The 16,675-nt window shown below is 48.6% G+C and overlaps 1 protein-coding gene across 1 annotated transcript in view; it reads right to left on the bottom strand.

The window, feature by feature from the left end:
* LOC146191765 (uncharacterized) overlaps positions 1-10,510 on the bottom strand; it is a 103,823-nt gene extending 93,313 nt beyond the window's left edge. Inside the window, exons 1-3 of the mRNA XM_084602276.1 lie at positions 10,092-10,510; positions 9,477-9,569; positions 2,521-2,633 (exon numbers count right to left, since the gene is read on the bottom strand). Coding sequence (XP_084458402.1) covers positions 2,521-2,633; positions 9,477-9,569; positions 10,092-10,128 — 243 coding nt within the window. The 5' untranslated portion in view covers positions 10,129-10,510. The remainder of the gene's footprint in view (positions 1-2,520; positions 2,634-9,476; positions 9,570-10,091) is intronic.
* Positions 10,511-16,675: the final 6,165 nt, after the last annotated feature.

Below are 16,675 nucleotides of genomic sequence, written 5' to 3'. Positions count from 1 at the left end.
GAAATAGCTGAATCAAATACTATGAGAACAAAAAATTTGATAAAAATTTCATCTTTTTGTACTTTCTTTTATAGTTTATATTTAAACCCTTTTGTTACACGCATATTCAAATCTATCTCCGGTGATCGATGCTTTAAATCGTCAATTTCGACATGTTGGAATCGTTTCTCATGCACCTAGTGCTCACAGTGGTTAGTCTACGCACTGCACTTGTAGAGCCTGTTTAAATTTTCCGGTTCTGGCAATGTTCTGATTTTCGATAGACCTTTTTGAGAACTAATGTGCATGTGTTGTGACAAAAGAGAAAAAAATGGCGGCACTTGAAAAAAAAAAAAAAGAAAAAAAAGAAAACCTGCCACTCGTGGGTATCATTAACATCAAATTTTTGTGATCAAGACTTCCAGCAAGTCAAATATCGCATCATATTGCCAGATTTATTTGACGGTGTTGAGTGGTGATAATAACCCGAAAATGACGCCAGCTATTCATTAGTGAGCTTTGACTCTGAGTATGAGTAGTTTTACTCCACGAAAACGCATTCCTGAAGGTTCGCCGCATGTCGAACATACATACCTGGCCTTTACAGCCAGTTTGCTGTAGTTTTGGTTTGCTGCCTCACGAAAAACAGGAACTGCTTCACTGTATGGCTCAAGAAATGACGCTGTTTCCACCTGTAGATATTTTTTATGCAGCTGAAGAACGGCGCTGTACAGATAGTTTATTTTTTAAACAGTCATCCAGGGTCACTGATGTTCAAGATGTATTGTTAACAATGTGCCTGTAGATATCGTGATTTTTATATCTTATTTTTTTTATCAACTCGTCACAAAAATGGCAATTTTCCGATTTTTTGCCTTGTAGCTAATGCTTTTGGAAAGAGCATTCGATTATGTGCAGTTTTGTATGCTGCAATATGTGCTACAGTATTATTTGTGCCGGCAGAAAAATCTTCCCGAGACCTATGAAAAACAATCATTTCCTTATGGTAAGGCCCGTTTCATATGCTGTGACTGCAGCGAAAATTTTCGGTGCAGCCGGTGACGCCGCAGTGTGATTTTCGCAGAGTGGTTTCACGTGCAGCGAACCCGCGTGTGAATTCGGTGAGAAATACTTTGAGGGTTGTTTGATGTTTTGTAGAAAACTCGTACACAGAGCGTGCTTCATTTATATACTCACAGGTATTTTTGGATGCCAAGCGATAGTTCATACATATACGAAAACAGGCAGTCTTTCAGCATACAAAAAGTGCGTTGCTGCACCGAATGAAACCACTCGGAAGTAAATATAGCAGCGGCTGCCTAGGCGTCGATATAGCGCTGCTCTGCCATGGCCAGACTCAAGGGAGAGCGCATGCGCATTCTCCTTCAAGACTGGCCATATCTCTGCCATGCCAGCTCGTTTCACATTACCAGACGTCACATGACGTCACAACACTCCTCGGCTCCTCATTGATCAGACGCAAAACGATTTAATTCCAGTCGGTTGGAATCTCCTCCGCGGTTGAAGCGCCGCCTCGACCGACAAGAATCGAAGCGTTGCAGGGCAAAAATCGTAGCATGTGAAATGGGTTTAACGAAAAAGTTAAGTCAGAGTTAGTTTAAATTGCTGCATTCGGAAGTGCAATGCATTTTATAGCTTTTGCGTGACTAGGTTTTGCTACCGCTTGCAAATTTAAGATGACAGTCATGGGCCAAAAGAGTTTTTTTTAACAAAAGCAAGTTGGGATAATGTTTGTAATAGTAATGCAATAGCCCCCGATTTTTTAAAGAGAGTTGGCATAGAATGGCCCAATAATTCTATTTATTTAAAATAAATGGCCTCCAGTCAATGGGCTCATAGTCTGCTGGTAGTTTTGCAGCGTGACTGGCCTATTTGATGTTGCTCAACATAGATCAGCTCCTCTTGCCGCAAGTATGTCAAGAGCTTTCAACAATTTCACCTGAATTTGATTGCTTGTTGCCAAATGTGTCAAAAATGCCTACTGAAGGAAAGGCTGATAACGCCAGTTCCTCCAAAAATTTCACACTGCAGAGAATGACTGCCCCCTCTGTCCACCATACATGTTGCAGGATAGCCTTCAAAAACTGCCTCTAAGGTTTGTACCGTTCACTTTGACCTCGAGTCATCATTTTCTTTTGATCTTGCGGCAGATACTGTGACCAGCCGGACACATCTGAAATCAAAATTCCCTATAACTGCTTTTCCCAGTTAGGTGCATCAGACATACTTTTACCAGCCTATTTTTGATGCCTAAAACAGATCCCACGAATGACACTATGTGATGCCATAATGTAGCGCAGCCAGATGCTTTGCTATGGCACAATTTTCGTTTCATAAGCGCTTGCGTGGGATAGAAATTATAAGTAAGAACAGTCTATCCATATTCTATTCTATCACTATTCAATTTGCGTTCCATTAAGATTTTTAAGCAAAAATCCTTTGTTTCCAATTTGATCTTGGAACAGCCATTCGCATGCCCCTTTTTGCACTCCCAATATAAAGGAACTTCAAGGCACTCACTTTGCAGGAGAGGACTTTCAGCAAGCTATGAAGGCGGAGGCTATTTTTCTGGTGATGATTCAGTTGGTCTCCACAAGACGTGCAAACGACATAAAGCTGGGAAATTTCTTCATCTGCAAGTATAATAATACACGAAATCGCAGGTTTGTTACCAAAGTTAAGCACCAGGACATGTACAGGCAAGGAAGTGACACAAGGCCCCAAGACAGGCGTTCATCAAAACATGTGACCTTGGTAAAAAGAAACCACATTCCTCGAGTTTGGTTATACAAGGGCTACAAGCTGATAAAGAACATATCTGCAAAAGCTTGTCATGATCTGTGCAACAGATGTGCTGAAAAAAGAACAGCAAAGAAATTGGACAATTACCACCATACACAGTGAGAGTCAGTGACAGCGGTTGTGATGTGGCATAAAATACTGTTCCCTCAATATTAAATGTCTTGTTCTTTGCTAGAGTATGTACACGCGGCATCACCGCTTTTGGACCACTCAGAGTGGAGAGCTGCTGCAATGTGACCTCACTGTACGTTGACTGCACTGGATAAGCCTGCGCTGTGCTTTTTCCCATTTATTTCGTGATACTGCAGAACTACTTGAATACCCCCCCCCCCCTCCCCCCTTACAATATACAACACGCAAGGCGTTCTTCAAGGCCCTTCAGGGACATCGTTTCAGGGCCCTTCTCTTTTCCCGTTGCCTCCTCTCTTTCCATGGTAAACTATCAGCATTCTGCAACAAGAGCTCCCACTTCAACTGATGTTTTATGCTTATTGATGTGATACCGGCTTTCGATGAGAGGGAGTTTTATCATGCAAGACAAAAGCACGCATTCACTCTGCAGTTGCAAAACTCATGGGTCCTAGGATTTGCTGACCAAAGGCAGTGGTGTTTGCACGTATCTCTTGAAGTATAATTTCAAGACTGTGACCAATAAAAAAATCCCTCAAATAAATCGCTCAGGATGGCTCCAAACAATGACGTCATAAAAGCATGACTTAAAATCTTTCCTTTTCAGAAACAATTCGCTTCCTGCTTGAATGACAGTTCAATTGAGGCTGCCACTGGTGTTAAAAAGAATTCCATCAAACAATTTATGCACACCAAAAGAAAGCTAATTAGTTACTTGTAAAGCATGAAACAGCCATTTGCTTTTTTTTTTTCTCCAAGTACCTTAACTGTTGTTGGAGAAATGAACACATTTGAGAAACTAACATTTTTCACAAGATCAAAGGAAGCCAGCAATCAAGGTGCAGTGTTTCTTTTCCTAGCAGCAGACAACACAAGAAATCCGGAATAAGATTTTATAAGATTAGAGAGATGCACAAATATCTGAAATTTTCAAACAGCTAATCAAATATCCTTCTGTTCAACTTGCAGGGGTAGGACAGCAAAAACACGTTCTGGAGTAGCTATGGAGCAGAAAATGCGTGCTGGAGCCTCTATGGCGCATCACTTGGTAGCAGCAACAGCAGCATTTTTGAACAACCTGAGAAGATGCAGTAAAATCTCCGTTAAAACAGTAAGAGCATCCGCTGAGCCCTTCGCAATGCAACGCTTGCTTGCACACGGCCCTGTCGCATTTTGTGGATACTTCACTGCGCGAACTGTGAACTGCGCGTAACCAGCGAGCAAATTCAGTGAGTTTCCAGAACGGTTGCTTGGCGGGCTAGTTGGTTCATATCTAACTTGTATTGCAGCGCGAACCACAAGAAGGGACGACGACAGCGCTCTTTTCACTCTGTCGTCATCCCTTCTTGTGGTTCGCGCTGCAATACAAGTTAAATTCAGTGTGCTTGGAGCAAGCACATGGGTGCAAGTGAGGCGAGAGGAATATGTGCATTTGTTAAACGCATGAAGTTGTCCCCAAATAAGAACGATCAGCGGCTCACCGCTGGTCTTTCGTCTCGACATAGCGCAACATGCCGATGCGCGCGTGATTGCAGCCGTGGGATGACGCGAATTTGAGTAACCCATAACTATGCAACTGAGCGGTACTTTGGAATAGGGAGACTCCGATCATCAGATCGTCATCGTGCCTGCCATAGCACGCACGAGTACCCATCTCTGTTCCATTAAATACAGATTCGGGAGGACTATCACATAAACTGGAATATAGGTCAATATTTTTTCTCGAAAAAAGCAAGCTAAAGTTGCCCCTCATCTTATATTGTGGTCTTTAGCAGAATTTGAGGCACAGTCTGGCAACATGTGTCATGCCTGCTCGTCTGGTTGAGGCTGAAGTGCCAGTCGATTGGAAATGCAACAGAATCAGACCTTTATATAAGGGCTCAGGGGACAAGGCAGATTGGGAATTACCACCCCATTGCGGTATCCCCTGTACTCCCTGTACTGTATAGACCTCCTTCATGTTTGCAAACAAACAAGACGACCGAGGTGGCGCTGCTCTCGTCAGCGATCCCACGGTAGGCAAAAAGCTCGTCCGTGGCACTATGGCCAAGCTTGTCAAGGCCGTGTTATTGTAACTTGAAGGCGCCTTCTTGGCTGACAAAATTATCATGTGCTAGTATTTTGTAAGCCTCAGCGGTGAGGAAAGAAGCGATACATTGAAAAACTCTACGTACACGGCGTGCAGTGTACGGACCCGCACGCCTTACCGATGGAGATTGGGTTCAAGGCGCACGAGAGAAGCGTCGCTGCCAGCCAGGGAACATGAGCAACGTTGACATTTATTTGGTGTTTATTCCCATAAAATTGAGCGCGTAACGCATCGATATTACAAAGCTTCGAATGCTTACAACTACTTGACGGTTATTTTTCTCACTCGTAAAAAGCGCGCGCAAATCGCGTACGAAGCAGTCCGCTCGAAGCATAATGCGTTATCGGATGATTTTCCCACCGAGCGGCAAATGAGCGTTCTTGGTAAGCACGAAGCATCTCACGAGCGTCGAGCGGCTGTATGGCTAAGATGATTTAGGCCAGCATGGCAATAGTAGCCTTGACATCGTACGGATTTGCGTATCATTTCGTTATTCGTTGAAATCACAGCGCTGCGCGTCTGTTATATCTGCTCCATTCGTGGGCGGCTGTCATCATAGCTTGCATTAATATTACGAGCTGCAGCGGCCACTGTGGTTCCGTGGGTTCTGGTAAAAAACGTCCCGGGAAAAAATGGTCTCGGAAAAAATGGCCCCGGATAAAAAACGTCCCCAAACAGATGCAATCAAACATACTTCGAAGTCGAGCTTCCGCCCTGCCTTGTGTTTGGCTTATCAGCGATCATTGTAATCAACTTTTACCGTTTTTATCTTACATCTGTGTTTATGGTTTTCGCTTGAACAATATATTTTGAACCCTGCCGTTTTATTTTTATTTTTCACGTTCTGGTAGTTCTGTTTACTAAAGGCGTAGACGGGAGTTTCCTCGTGTATAGCAGCAGTAATGTATGCTACAGTACTTCTTTATACCCGTCCTCTTAAAATTTGCAAAACACGGTACAGATGCCGTGAGTTCGAAAAAAAAAGAAAAAGAATAGAAAAAAAAAAAAACCATTATGGCGCTGAAATTTGTGCAGTCAAGCACAAGCACGTCTCTCGAATGTTTAATATTAGCCGGGTGAGTAGACCTATATTAAAAAGCGATATTTCACAGCTTGAAAACTGGAAAATATATGCACTGCATACTACTCGCTGGATGTTATATAGTGGTGGGGTTCTTTTTTCCAATGCTTTCTCGCCAAACCTTCTCCAGTTCCTGTAAGCGTGTAAAGCACCCAGAGAACCCAGTGCCCAAACAACGGTTACATCTAGTTGGTTGGGTTGTGGGGTTTAACGTCCCAAAGCAACTCAGGCTATAAGAGGCGCCGTAGTGGAGGACTCCGGAAATTTCGACCACCTGGGGTTCTTTAACGTGCACTGACATCGCACAGCATGCATCTATTCTAAAAAAAGGGCATCCAATAAGATGTTCAATTTTTCGTTCCAGGCAGATTTTCAGTCAGTTTCTTCGGTGAAATTTTTTCCTAGGGGCCGCTTCCTGAGGGGAACTTTCTGGACGTTTTTTACCGGGGCCGTATATTCCAGGGACATTTTTTTCGGGGCTGCATTTTCTGGGGACCTCTTTTCTGGGGCCATTTTTACCTTCACCAGTGAATCCGTAGTTAGGGCGGCCCAGTTCGGTATCTGCCACTGTGGCCGCGTTAATGTAGGATAAACCCCACAACTCGCATTCACATTCAGCCGCTGTGAATACAAATATAAGTGCTCAGCATAAATAAAAAATTACAGCTCCAATCAAAATCAGTAGGCGTCAACGTGAAGTGGGAATCTTCATCAGGAAGTAGATTAAAATAATCTGACGTGAACGCGGCAAAGGTAAGCCATGCAACATTTATTTCACAGATCGAGGAGTGCAACACGTTTCTCCCGCGTAGCAGCTCACTGCGCATATATACACTTACCAAAGTGAAAACAACGGGCTTGTGCAACAGTTTACATAGATAAAACATCGATGCATGCTCTAACAAAGAACAGGCCTACGCATTACAACATATATATGACTGCCTCGTCTACATATGTTACCTGCGCACACGCCCCCGCACCGGCACTGACACAGTACCAAGGTCCTATCACGCGTCGTAAAAAGGCCAAACTAGAGTTATTGGCGACCTTTGATCCGATAGACCGCTGTGGCGTAAAGGTGAATAAGCTCCAACTTAGCCGTGACGAAGTGTTTGCCGCACATTCTATAGGCAGGCGTCGGTATCCAGCCTTGGCGCTTCAGCGCGGCGGCCCACCACTGTTTACGGCGACTATTGTGGGCAAGAAACCTGTGCAGCTTCTAAACTTCCTCTTGAGTGCCTTTCAGCACATGTCATAGCGACGCGATCAGTCGGCATGGGGCATGGTACTCTGCATTTCCCAACCGCAGCAAGCCATCGCGCAATCACGGTAGACAAAGTGACTGAAGCGTTGTTTTGCCTACCACGCGAAAGTCACTAACGACGACAGCGCCACCGCATTTTCGTGACGTAGCCAGAGTGAAGGAGGTCTATAGGATGATGATGATGCAGGTGGTGAAATCCAGATTGCCGAAATGGGCCGAGACAAAAGGAGTACCGGGAGAGCTGCAGGTGGGTTTCTGGTCAGGGAGATGCATTGAAGATGACCTCTTTGTCCTGACACAGTGTATTGAGATTGCCCAACTAGCCGGGAACCTCGTGTTTGTGGCTATCCTCGGCATCCCAAAAGCATACGACAGTGTGAACCGGCAAATCTGGCTCATCTTGCAGGATTTTGGGCTTGAGGCAGCTGACATACGTCTTCCTTCATGCACTCTACTCGGAGGTGACAGTATGGGTGGAGTGGGATGGACACGTGACAGCGCCAGTGGACATAAGATGCAGTCTTAGACAGGGCTGCCCACTCTCTTCAGTGTTATTTATGTTGTATGTTGCGGGACTGGGGCAGCAGCTGGAAGGATCATGGCTGGGCTATGCGCTTAAACACCACGAGGAGGGTCAGTCGGTGGTGCGAAGGGTACTGGCCCTCGTCTATGCAGATGATTTCGCGGTACTGGCAAACCCCCCAGAAAGTTGCAACAGCTACTGAAAATGTGTGGCACAAGGATGGCATGACTTAAGCTGCGTTTCAGCATTTCAATGAGACTAAGAGCGTGATCATGGCATGGGGAGTGGGCTCGGAGCGCATGCAAACAATGGGCTTTACAGGGTGGTGCCACCCTGCTGGTGGAAATAGCGAAGTACCTTGGGGTGGTTTTCAGTGCAATGGTGGACTACCGGCTCCGCATGAGTGCACATTGAAGATCAAGGCGGCCCGCAACTAACGGATGTTGGTCCGGCAAGCACTGTGGGCATTCTCATGATATGAGGTGTTACGGGCTCTGTGGAAGATGGTGGCAGTACTAAGCCCGACCTACACCAGTGCCGTGCTCTGTCTCTCGGTGCGGACAAGGAAATTTGCGGAGAGGCGCCTAAGGGAGGTGGGCCGGATGGCGCTTGGAGCGCCCAAACACACCCCTATCTAGAGCATTCAGGGGGACACGAGTTGGTCAACTTTCACAGCCCGGGAAGCAGTGGCGAAAGCGGATTCCAAGAATCGCCTCTTCTGTCTCCGCGAGTCGAATTTGGACCGCCAGACCCTTGCCCACATAATTTTCGCCTGCCGAAAGAGATATGCCAGACGTGGACCCTTCACCAGAGGTACCGGCTCCCGATAGCTTCACTGGCTACGAAAGCATCAGAGATCCGACTACAGAGCAGAACAGAAGATAAGAACAAAAGAGAAGAACAGCAGAACTGAAAACCTTCCATCACCTCTCCTGCTGTGAGAGTTGGGGGAAAATTAACTTGCCACCACTGCTGAAATTACTGTAGTATTGCAGGTGCTGCTAGGTAGCACTACTGCTTCCCTGGCTATATATTTGTGTCCAATAAAGCATGGGGTCTTTCGCCAGCTAAGTGGTGTAGCATGTCGTTCGGGGTTCATGCTTGCAGAAGCTCATTCTGCTACATTACAGAGCAGCTGACCTGCATGGCCTACAAGATTGACAGTTTGAGAGCGAGCTTTCAGATCAATTTTAACGTCATGCTTAAGAAGTGCGGTGCCTAGTAATAGAACACCAGAAGTGCTTGAACTGCGTACATTACTGGTTACAGCTTATCCTCCGGAAAAGAATTTGGAACATAGCCAGAATCCAACACATTACAAACGTCAGAGGAGAAGAAAAGATGTCATGCAATGTTAACGAATTGCGTACTTTGCACTCGAAAATAATGGCAGCCATTGTGCTAATTTCATTCATGGTATCCCTAACTACTCCCGAATTTTTCGAGCTACACAAAACTTCTCTATTTCGGTTTTTCCAAGTTGATCATTCTTACTGTGCACATGGTGTTTAAAGGGTTAATTTATATTACAAAAGTGAAATTAAAAACATGCACATGCTTCAATAAAACTTCTTCAAAATGATCTTACTGGTCAGCCGAGGCCGCCGCACTGCACAGTTTTCAGAGCTCATCCAAAGAAGCATTTTAGTGCCTGCTTTTGTTGAAGCTCCAGAGTCTTCACCTGAAATGCAGAAGCCACCGGCAAATGGTTAAAAAGAGGTAAGCAACTATACGAATATACACAAGTTAGGCCATGAACACTGTTCATGAGTCAACATCGCTTGGCCACCGATCAGACATCAGCCCTGCATATCTTTTTCCTGAATATCAGTCCTGCATATCTGTGCATATATGCACACAGTGCAAAATAAGATGTACCGCATCAACCAATGTGATGACAGCAAGACAGTAAATTATAGTAATTATGCGTTTAACACATTTCTCGATTTTTTTTAGTGGGCTTTTCGTCGTGGCTTGAGCACGGTAGGTCTTTAGCATGCCAGGCACCCCCCCCCCCCCCCCCCCCCCCTCCCGACAGTAGCCACAAAATTAACAGTAACCGAAGAAATAAGACTTCAGCAGTTATTCTCTGCAGGTGGGCTGGCCCCATGAATAAAACGGCGTTCACGGAGCCACTTCACGCCGTAAAGATTAATATGCTACACAACATAACCTCCCCTTGTGAATATAAGCAAGCAGTTACCTGCCACCTCGGTGTTCGTAACGTCGCGATGAGCCATGCTGACAATCTTCTCTTTACGCGCCCTTCTGGTGTAAGCAGCCTTATATCAAACTCTAGAATCCAAAGGAGTGAGACCACTTGTGAGGAGAGAGTTGGTGCACAAGGGAGGACATTACACAGAATGCAGCCGCTTTTGGCGCTTGAAGAGGCGCCAAAAGCTTAGTTCCGCTCGCAGTTCAACCTCGGCGAGTCAGAAAAGGGCGTAAATGCTCTGAATGAACAGTGCTGAGTTCTGGCACGCCACTTTCTACGGCATTAGGTTCGTTAGAAAGGATCACAACGCTAATAAAAGTGGCAAATTACAATCTGTGCGCAACAAGCCTTTCTACCACATTATGCACCTTGTTCTGCCTTGCTGGTGATCGCCGGTAGAACGAAACTACGAAACGGCACGGGCTGGTGAACAAGAACTTCGGAGAAAAAGAGAAGCTGAACTCTGCGTTTGGACTTCGCGAATCATTAAGAGGTTGCCCTATGCATTGTACTGACCTACCTGACAGGTGCAGTCATGTCAAAAAGTAATGCATGCGGCCACAGGCGCTGTCGCAGAGATGTTTAAAAGCCCGCGAGCCCGTTCCCTTTCGCGTTTTGCTAAGTGCGTAAGTACCGGCATGGCCACCTATTTACCGCCAGCATCCTCAATAAGCCGCACAGAGAGAATGCGCCAATTATAGTTTCTTATTTCACCGCTATAGGCGCTCTCATACCTTGTTCAAATTTTGCATTTAGCTAAGGGACAGTGGAGAACAGACTTTGAACAGGGTAGAAGTAACTAAACGAATTTTATCTGATTAGCAGTTATTGCAAGACAAGAGTTAGTACAGAAAACTGCAAAGACTACTGCAAAATACATCCCTATTCACGGCTAGGTTGCGCGCGCCAACGATCCATGAGCGCAACATATGGGCAACCACGTGACAAATCTAAACACGAAGGAAGAAAAATACTTTTGCTTTCCTCCATAAAGTGTAAGACACTAATATTATCGTACAGCTGTGGGCTTTCAGTTTGTTCAGGATGGTTATACTGTTTCGTGGTTTCGTTTTCATGACGTACTCCGGCATTCAAAACTACAAAGCGGGAAATAGAAATGGCGGGCCCGCGTAGCATGTGCAGGCACTAAAGCCAGAACTATCCTTTCGGGTAATAAGGCGGCTGTTAGGAACTTCGGCAAAGGCCTAATTTCCAAGCAGGCGGCCAGTCTACTGAGAAAGCACCCGCTAAACCGGGAGGTTTCAGTTATCTGGGTTCCAGCTCACGAAGGTCTACCAGGCAATGAGGCTGCCCATCGCCTCGCTCGAGATGTATTCACCCGAGCGGCCATAGAGACCCCGCTACCCGGAGACAAAGACCCCCTCATCACCTACAAGGAGCTGTCTGAGACTCCCAGACTAAACAGAAGGATCTATCCACCACAAGATAGGTCCCTATAATACCCTCAGAATGCAGGGCCTGGCGAAAAATTCAGGCCAATCGTTTCTTTCCTCATGTTACTCTGCATATTGAGTTGACAGGGGACCCAGAGGCTTGCAATCTCTGCAACGTACCTCTGAGAGACCCCGCTACCCGGAGACAAAGACCCCCTCATCACCTACAAGGAGCCGTCTGAGACTCCCAGACTAAACAGAAGGATCTATCCACCGCAAGATAGGTCCCTATAATACCCTCAGAATGCAGGGCCTGGCGAAAAATTCAGGCCAATCGTTTCTTTCCTCATGTTACTCTGCATAATGAGTTGACAGGGGACCCAGAGGCTTGCAATCTCTGCAACGTACCTCTGAGTCAAAATCACCTAATCTGGCAATGCTCCGATTCTCCGGGAGCTAAAAAAAACTGATCTCCTTGATCAAATTACCTGGGAGTCCTACATCCACAGCCCAAATGTGGATGAACAGAAGATCGCCCTACGTCTGGCGGAGGAGGCTTACTTCAAGACCTTCTCTGCGGCCACGGCACAGGAGAGCCGGCAAGGAGACCCTGCCCCTGGCTGAACCCCTGCCCCGAGGTCATTGTCGGTGTAAATAAAGTATTCTCACTCACTCACATGTAGTATCTCAACTAAGCAAGAATAGATGCTCGTACAATTTGTTGAGCAGCATCCATGCTTGGTAAAGATGTTTGCGGATTTTTCGCAAACTATTAGCGCTCGTAAAAGTGAGCTATGGAAGCAGACACTGCCGCTGTGAACAAGCAGAGACCAGCTGTTAAATCGGCACAGCATTGGCGCTGCACGTGGGCAAAAACGGTTTAAATTTCTTGGTAAAGTTGCTCAGCTGGCAGCGCAGAAAGGTGAGCTGCCTATTAAAATCGGCGAGTGCTTAATCTTTCAATTTCGCAATAGCAGGAGGCGAGCGGTCACTGAAAGCGGCGGTCGCGTTCTCAACCTTGTCGGACGTACTCCCCATCTTCTTTGGTACGTGGTACCCCCCGAATTTTGGTTGACCAATCTGCCAACTTCGCTGAGGTGTAGCACACTGGAGATGAGTGAACGATATGATTATTCGGCGGCGCGTGCTGTCTCCGTGCTGATAGACAAAAATGTTCAGCCGATATTTGTGCTTCTTTAAGTGCTGCAGCGCGCACGTGCGCTGTTGTTCTGTTAGAAAAAACAAACCTAGTGGTACTCATATGAGCAAGTTTAGCGCGCCCAAAGTCGCCTGCTGCTACAAGAATACAATTCTGCACTTTCAGATATTTCTAACGCAAAATGCAAATTTCTTGTTGCCAGGGGCTGTATTCCGAGTTTGCGTTATCGAAAGTGTCGCTATGTCGGCTATGTCCCTGAACTCTATTCATTTGATTGATCGGAACCGAATATTAGTTAATTTATGGCCACCATTCTGGTTTCGGTGTTACCAATCGGGTGGCTCGAGGTCAGGGAGTGGCGACTCTTTCTATGACGTCATCATTTGCATCAAGTGAAGCCTGCTAAGGCAGCAAGCTCGAATAATTCAGATTTCATGCGCAACGTTCACGTCTGCAACCAACCACTGCAATATGTCACATACGTACAACTTGGTTTCAAAAGAGTGAATTATTTGGAAGAGCATCCAAAGGAGGCTGTGCCTACTATTGTTGCAGAGACGCCATTGGTATGCTGCCACCTCAGATAGGGACTCTTCCTAGGCAGAGTCCACCACGACGAAGGGCCACGGGAAATGAGAACGGATTAGAAATCCAGAGCGCGATGAGGCCAGTTGATATAGAAAGTACGGCATAAGTAAGGTAGAGTTTTGCTGTTTAGGAAGATGGGCGATGACGTGAAAAGAACATCGGTACTGCGGGAAAAAGCGGAGGGCACAAGGATGAAAGAGCAGGCAGGGAGGTCAATAGCGATGGCGACTTTGGGAAAAGGAACGTCCGGCGAGGGTTCGTCAAGCGCAAAAAACTCCAGTTCAGCACGAGCACAGTTTATCACTGCATTATGACGCGACAGAAAATCCCAGCCCAAGATGATAAGATCATTCGAGCAGGTAGGCAAAACGACGAACTCTATTGCGTACACAACATTTTTCCTGAATGATGACTCGTGCTGTGCACACCGCTATAGGCTCTACAGGATGTGCATTTGCCATGCATAGCGAGAGTCCTGAAATTGGTGTCGTCACTTTGAGCAATGAACGGCAAAGACTAGCAACCATGGCAGAAACAGCTAGCAGCGCGCCGGTGTCGACCAGAGCCAGCGAGCCACGTACCACAACGCCTTCAACAGGAACTTCAAGCAGATTCGCGGGAGATACGTGAGGCCTTTGACAGTTCGCTCGTTGCGCAGTTTTCGCCTCAGGAACTGCGGCATTCAGTTTTCCTCTTGCGCAAGATTTGGACGCCGTCGAAGAGGAGATAGAGAGCGGCGACGCGGCGAGGTTGAGCGGCGAGGAGAAAAGGTGGCACGGTGCACGGTCATCCGCGACGGAACTTGCGGATGGATCGCCGGCCGCGTACTGATTTCGGGGCGGCTGCCAGGAAGATGACATTCGGCGCGGTAGAAAATCGTCGGGAGTGCGATTTCGGCAGTACCAGGCAATATGGCCAGCAAATCCGCAGGAATAACAGATATGACGGTTATCACTTGTTCGCCATGGATTGCCGCGCTGAGGACGAGGTGGAACCAAAGGCTGTGGTGCCTGAAGAAATTCCTGCACAGGCCCTGGAGGCTTAGCGTACACCACAGTGTAGCTAGGTAGCCGTGGTCGGGCAGCGACGGCAGCGTACGTCAGCGGTGCGACAGGAGCGGGGGCGCGCATATGTCATTCAGGGGGCTTACATGAGACCGACTAAGTCGGGTCGGGGATGCCTATCAGGCTGAACCGGCTACGGGGCTCATGTATACGCTAGGGAGTCGAGCTAAACTACCGTCGGGTCGGGTCCCGCCAGCCCAACTGCAGGGGGTGGGCTGGCTCTACCGTATACCCGATGGGTGAGGGGCGAAACGTCGGGCAGGCGCCTCCTCTCTTGCCTCCTTGCTGGTTGGGGACGGGACCGTGAGCTGTTCGTCTAAGCATTCCTCCTCTTCCGCCTGGCTCACTTGCTCGACGCACGGTGTAGCAGCGCTCTTTGCCCGACTTGGCACCCTATGCCCAACAGAAACGAACTCATGTAAACCCGGACGGGTCGGGTTGGCAGCTCGACAACCCCCATGCACTACCCGACCCGCTTGCGTCGGGCTCATGTATACAAGGCTGTGGAGCGACAGGGACGTTGGCGTATGCGAGGGGCTCAACGGTTGGTACGGGCTGAGACATGGGCGCTGGCGGAGGGACCCCCCTGCCTTCTCGCCACCGTGACGCGACACACATGAGGCAGCAGTTCAAGGACCTGCAGCCTGTGGACCAGCCGCCCCCCAAGCAGCGACAGCAGCGCAAGCAGAAAGGGCCGTGGCAGAAAAAGTGCCCCGGGATCACCGAAACATCCAAGGATGTGGTAAGTGATACCCACTGCATTAACCCCCTTCCGCCACCTCTTTGCCCTGCAGATGCACACAGCGTTGCAGCTGCCACGGTGCCTGGGCTCAAAGACACAGCTGGACAAAACTCGGACTCCTTCCCCGGTGCCGCCCCACCCCCCTCGGCAGGTGACTCAACGACCCTCACCTCTGCTGAGGAGACCGTTGGCTCCCCTGCCGACCACCAGCCCAAAACAGCGGACAGCCTGGCATCCAACGCAGCTCACGGACAACTGTCCCAAAGCTGACGCCCCCTCGACAGAGGTAAGTATTTCCTCTCTTCCACCACCTAATGGGATTTCCGTCCCCGCAGGGAAGCAGGATGGCAGTAGCTGGATTCAGGTACAGCGCAGGGCCAGATGCCAGCGCAGCCGCAACCTGCCCAGACTGACCACCATCCTCTTCCGTCCGTTGGAACGAGGCCTCTCCCTCAGGGACATCGCGAAGGAGCTAGGACTACAGCGCCTTCCTCTATGCCTTCCCTGCAGTCCTGGAGGTTCGGGTGAACACGAAGCGAAATATCACTGCAGACGTGTCTACGGAGGCTGTCCGTGACCAGCTCCTGGCCTTCTCACTACTTGCTACTCCGGTACGTGCGTTCGAGGCCTCCCAACGGAACAACTACGTTGGCATTGTGTACGGCGTCAACCGGGAGGTGAGCGACAGCGTCGTGCCGACTCCATCAAGGCCGACGTGGGAATGGTCAGCCTGAGACGCAGCGACCAGGCCGCGACAGTCCTGTTTGCTGCTCCTCCTCCAGACCACGTCATCATCGCTGGAATGCGGTTCCGAGTCCGCCCTCTCATGGCCCGTTCCTTGCAGTGTCCCCTTTGCGGCGGATACAACCACGCCAAGTCCGACTGCACCCGTACGCTGCACCACCTGCAGTGGGTTCCACCTCCGGAAGGACTGTATGGCCCCTGCTCCCAAGTGCATCCACTGCAGTGGACGCCACAAGGCCTCGGACTCGTCCTGTCCAAGGTGGAAACAGCAGAGCAAGGTGACCACTGCACTACGGAGCAACCCCAACCTAGAGGCAAGACGGTCAATCCTCACCGAGCTGCGCTCACAGTAGCCGAGTCAATGCCCCCTTGGACCCACAGCTCACCTGGCGGGAAAAGGTAACTGTGCAGGGGTCCTCAAGGCGCGAAGCACCAGACCACCTCGTCCTGCAGCCCAAGGCCCTGCCAAGCCTTCTGTCACGGTGGAAACAGTGCAACCAGGCGTGACCGCTGCCATCTGACTGGTTGTCCAGACTCTCCTCTCCTGCAGCTTCCCCCCAACTCGGGGGCACGTAAGCTGTATGAGGCAGCTCTCGCTGCAGAAAGCCCTTCTCTCCTTAATCATGGCAAGCCGTAGAGGAACCACAGAGAGGCCACGCGTCCTCCAATGGAATGTGCATTCCCTACGCGCTCACCTGGCTGACTTACGAGATCTGATTTTGCAGGGAACCCTGAACGTCGACGTCCTGGTGCTTCAGGAGATCAGGATACCTCAAAATCTGCTCGCCTACCAGGCTACACTGGCTACTCTGGCCTGTCCTGCTGTGCCCTCGGGACGTGTGCAGACGCCCCCTGCCTAGACCCAACCCATCCTCATGCAG

The sequence above is a fragment of the Amblyomma maculatum genome, chromosome 4 (assembly GCF_055883805.1).
Source record: "Amblyomma maculatum isolate TAMU_Amacu chromosome 4, ASM5588380v1, whole genome shotgun sequence".
Lineage (NCBI taxonomy): Eukaryota > Metazoa > Arthropoda > Arachnida > Ixodida > Ixodidae > Amblyomma > Amblyomma maculatum.
The sequence above is the reverse complement of the archived record's forward strand: the minus strand, read 5'-3'. Positions and strand labels throughout refer to the sequence as shown.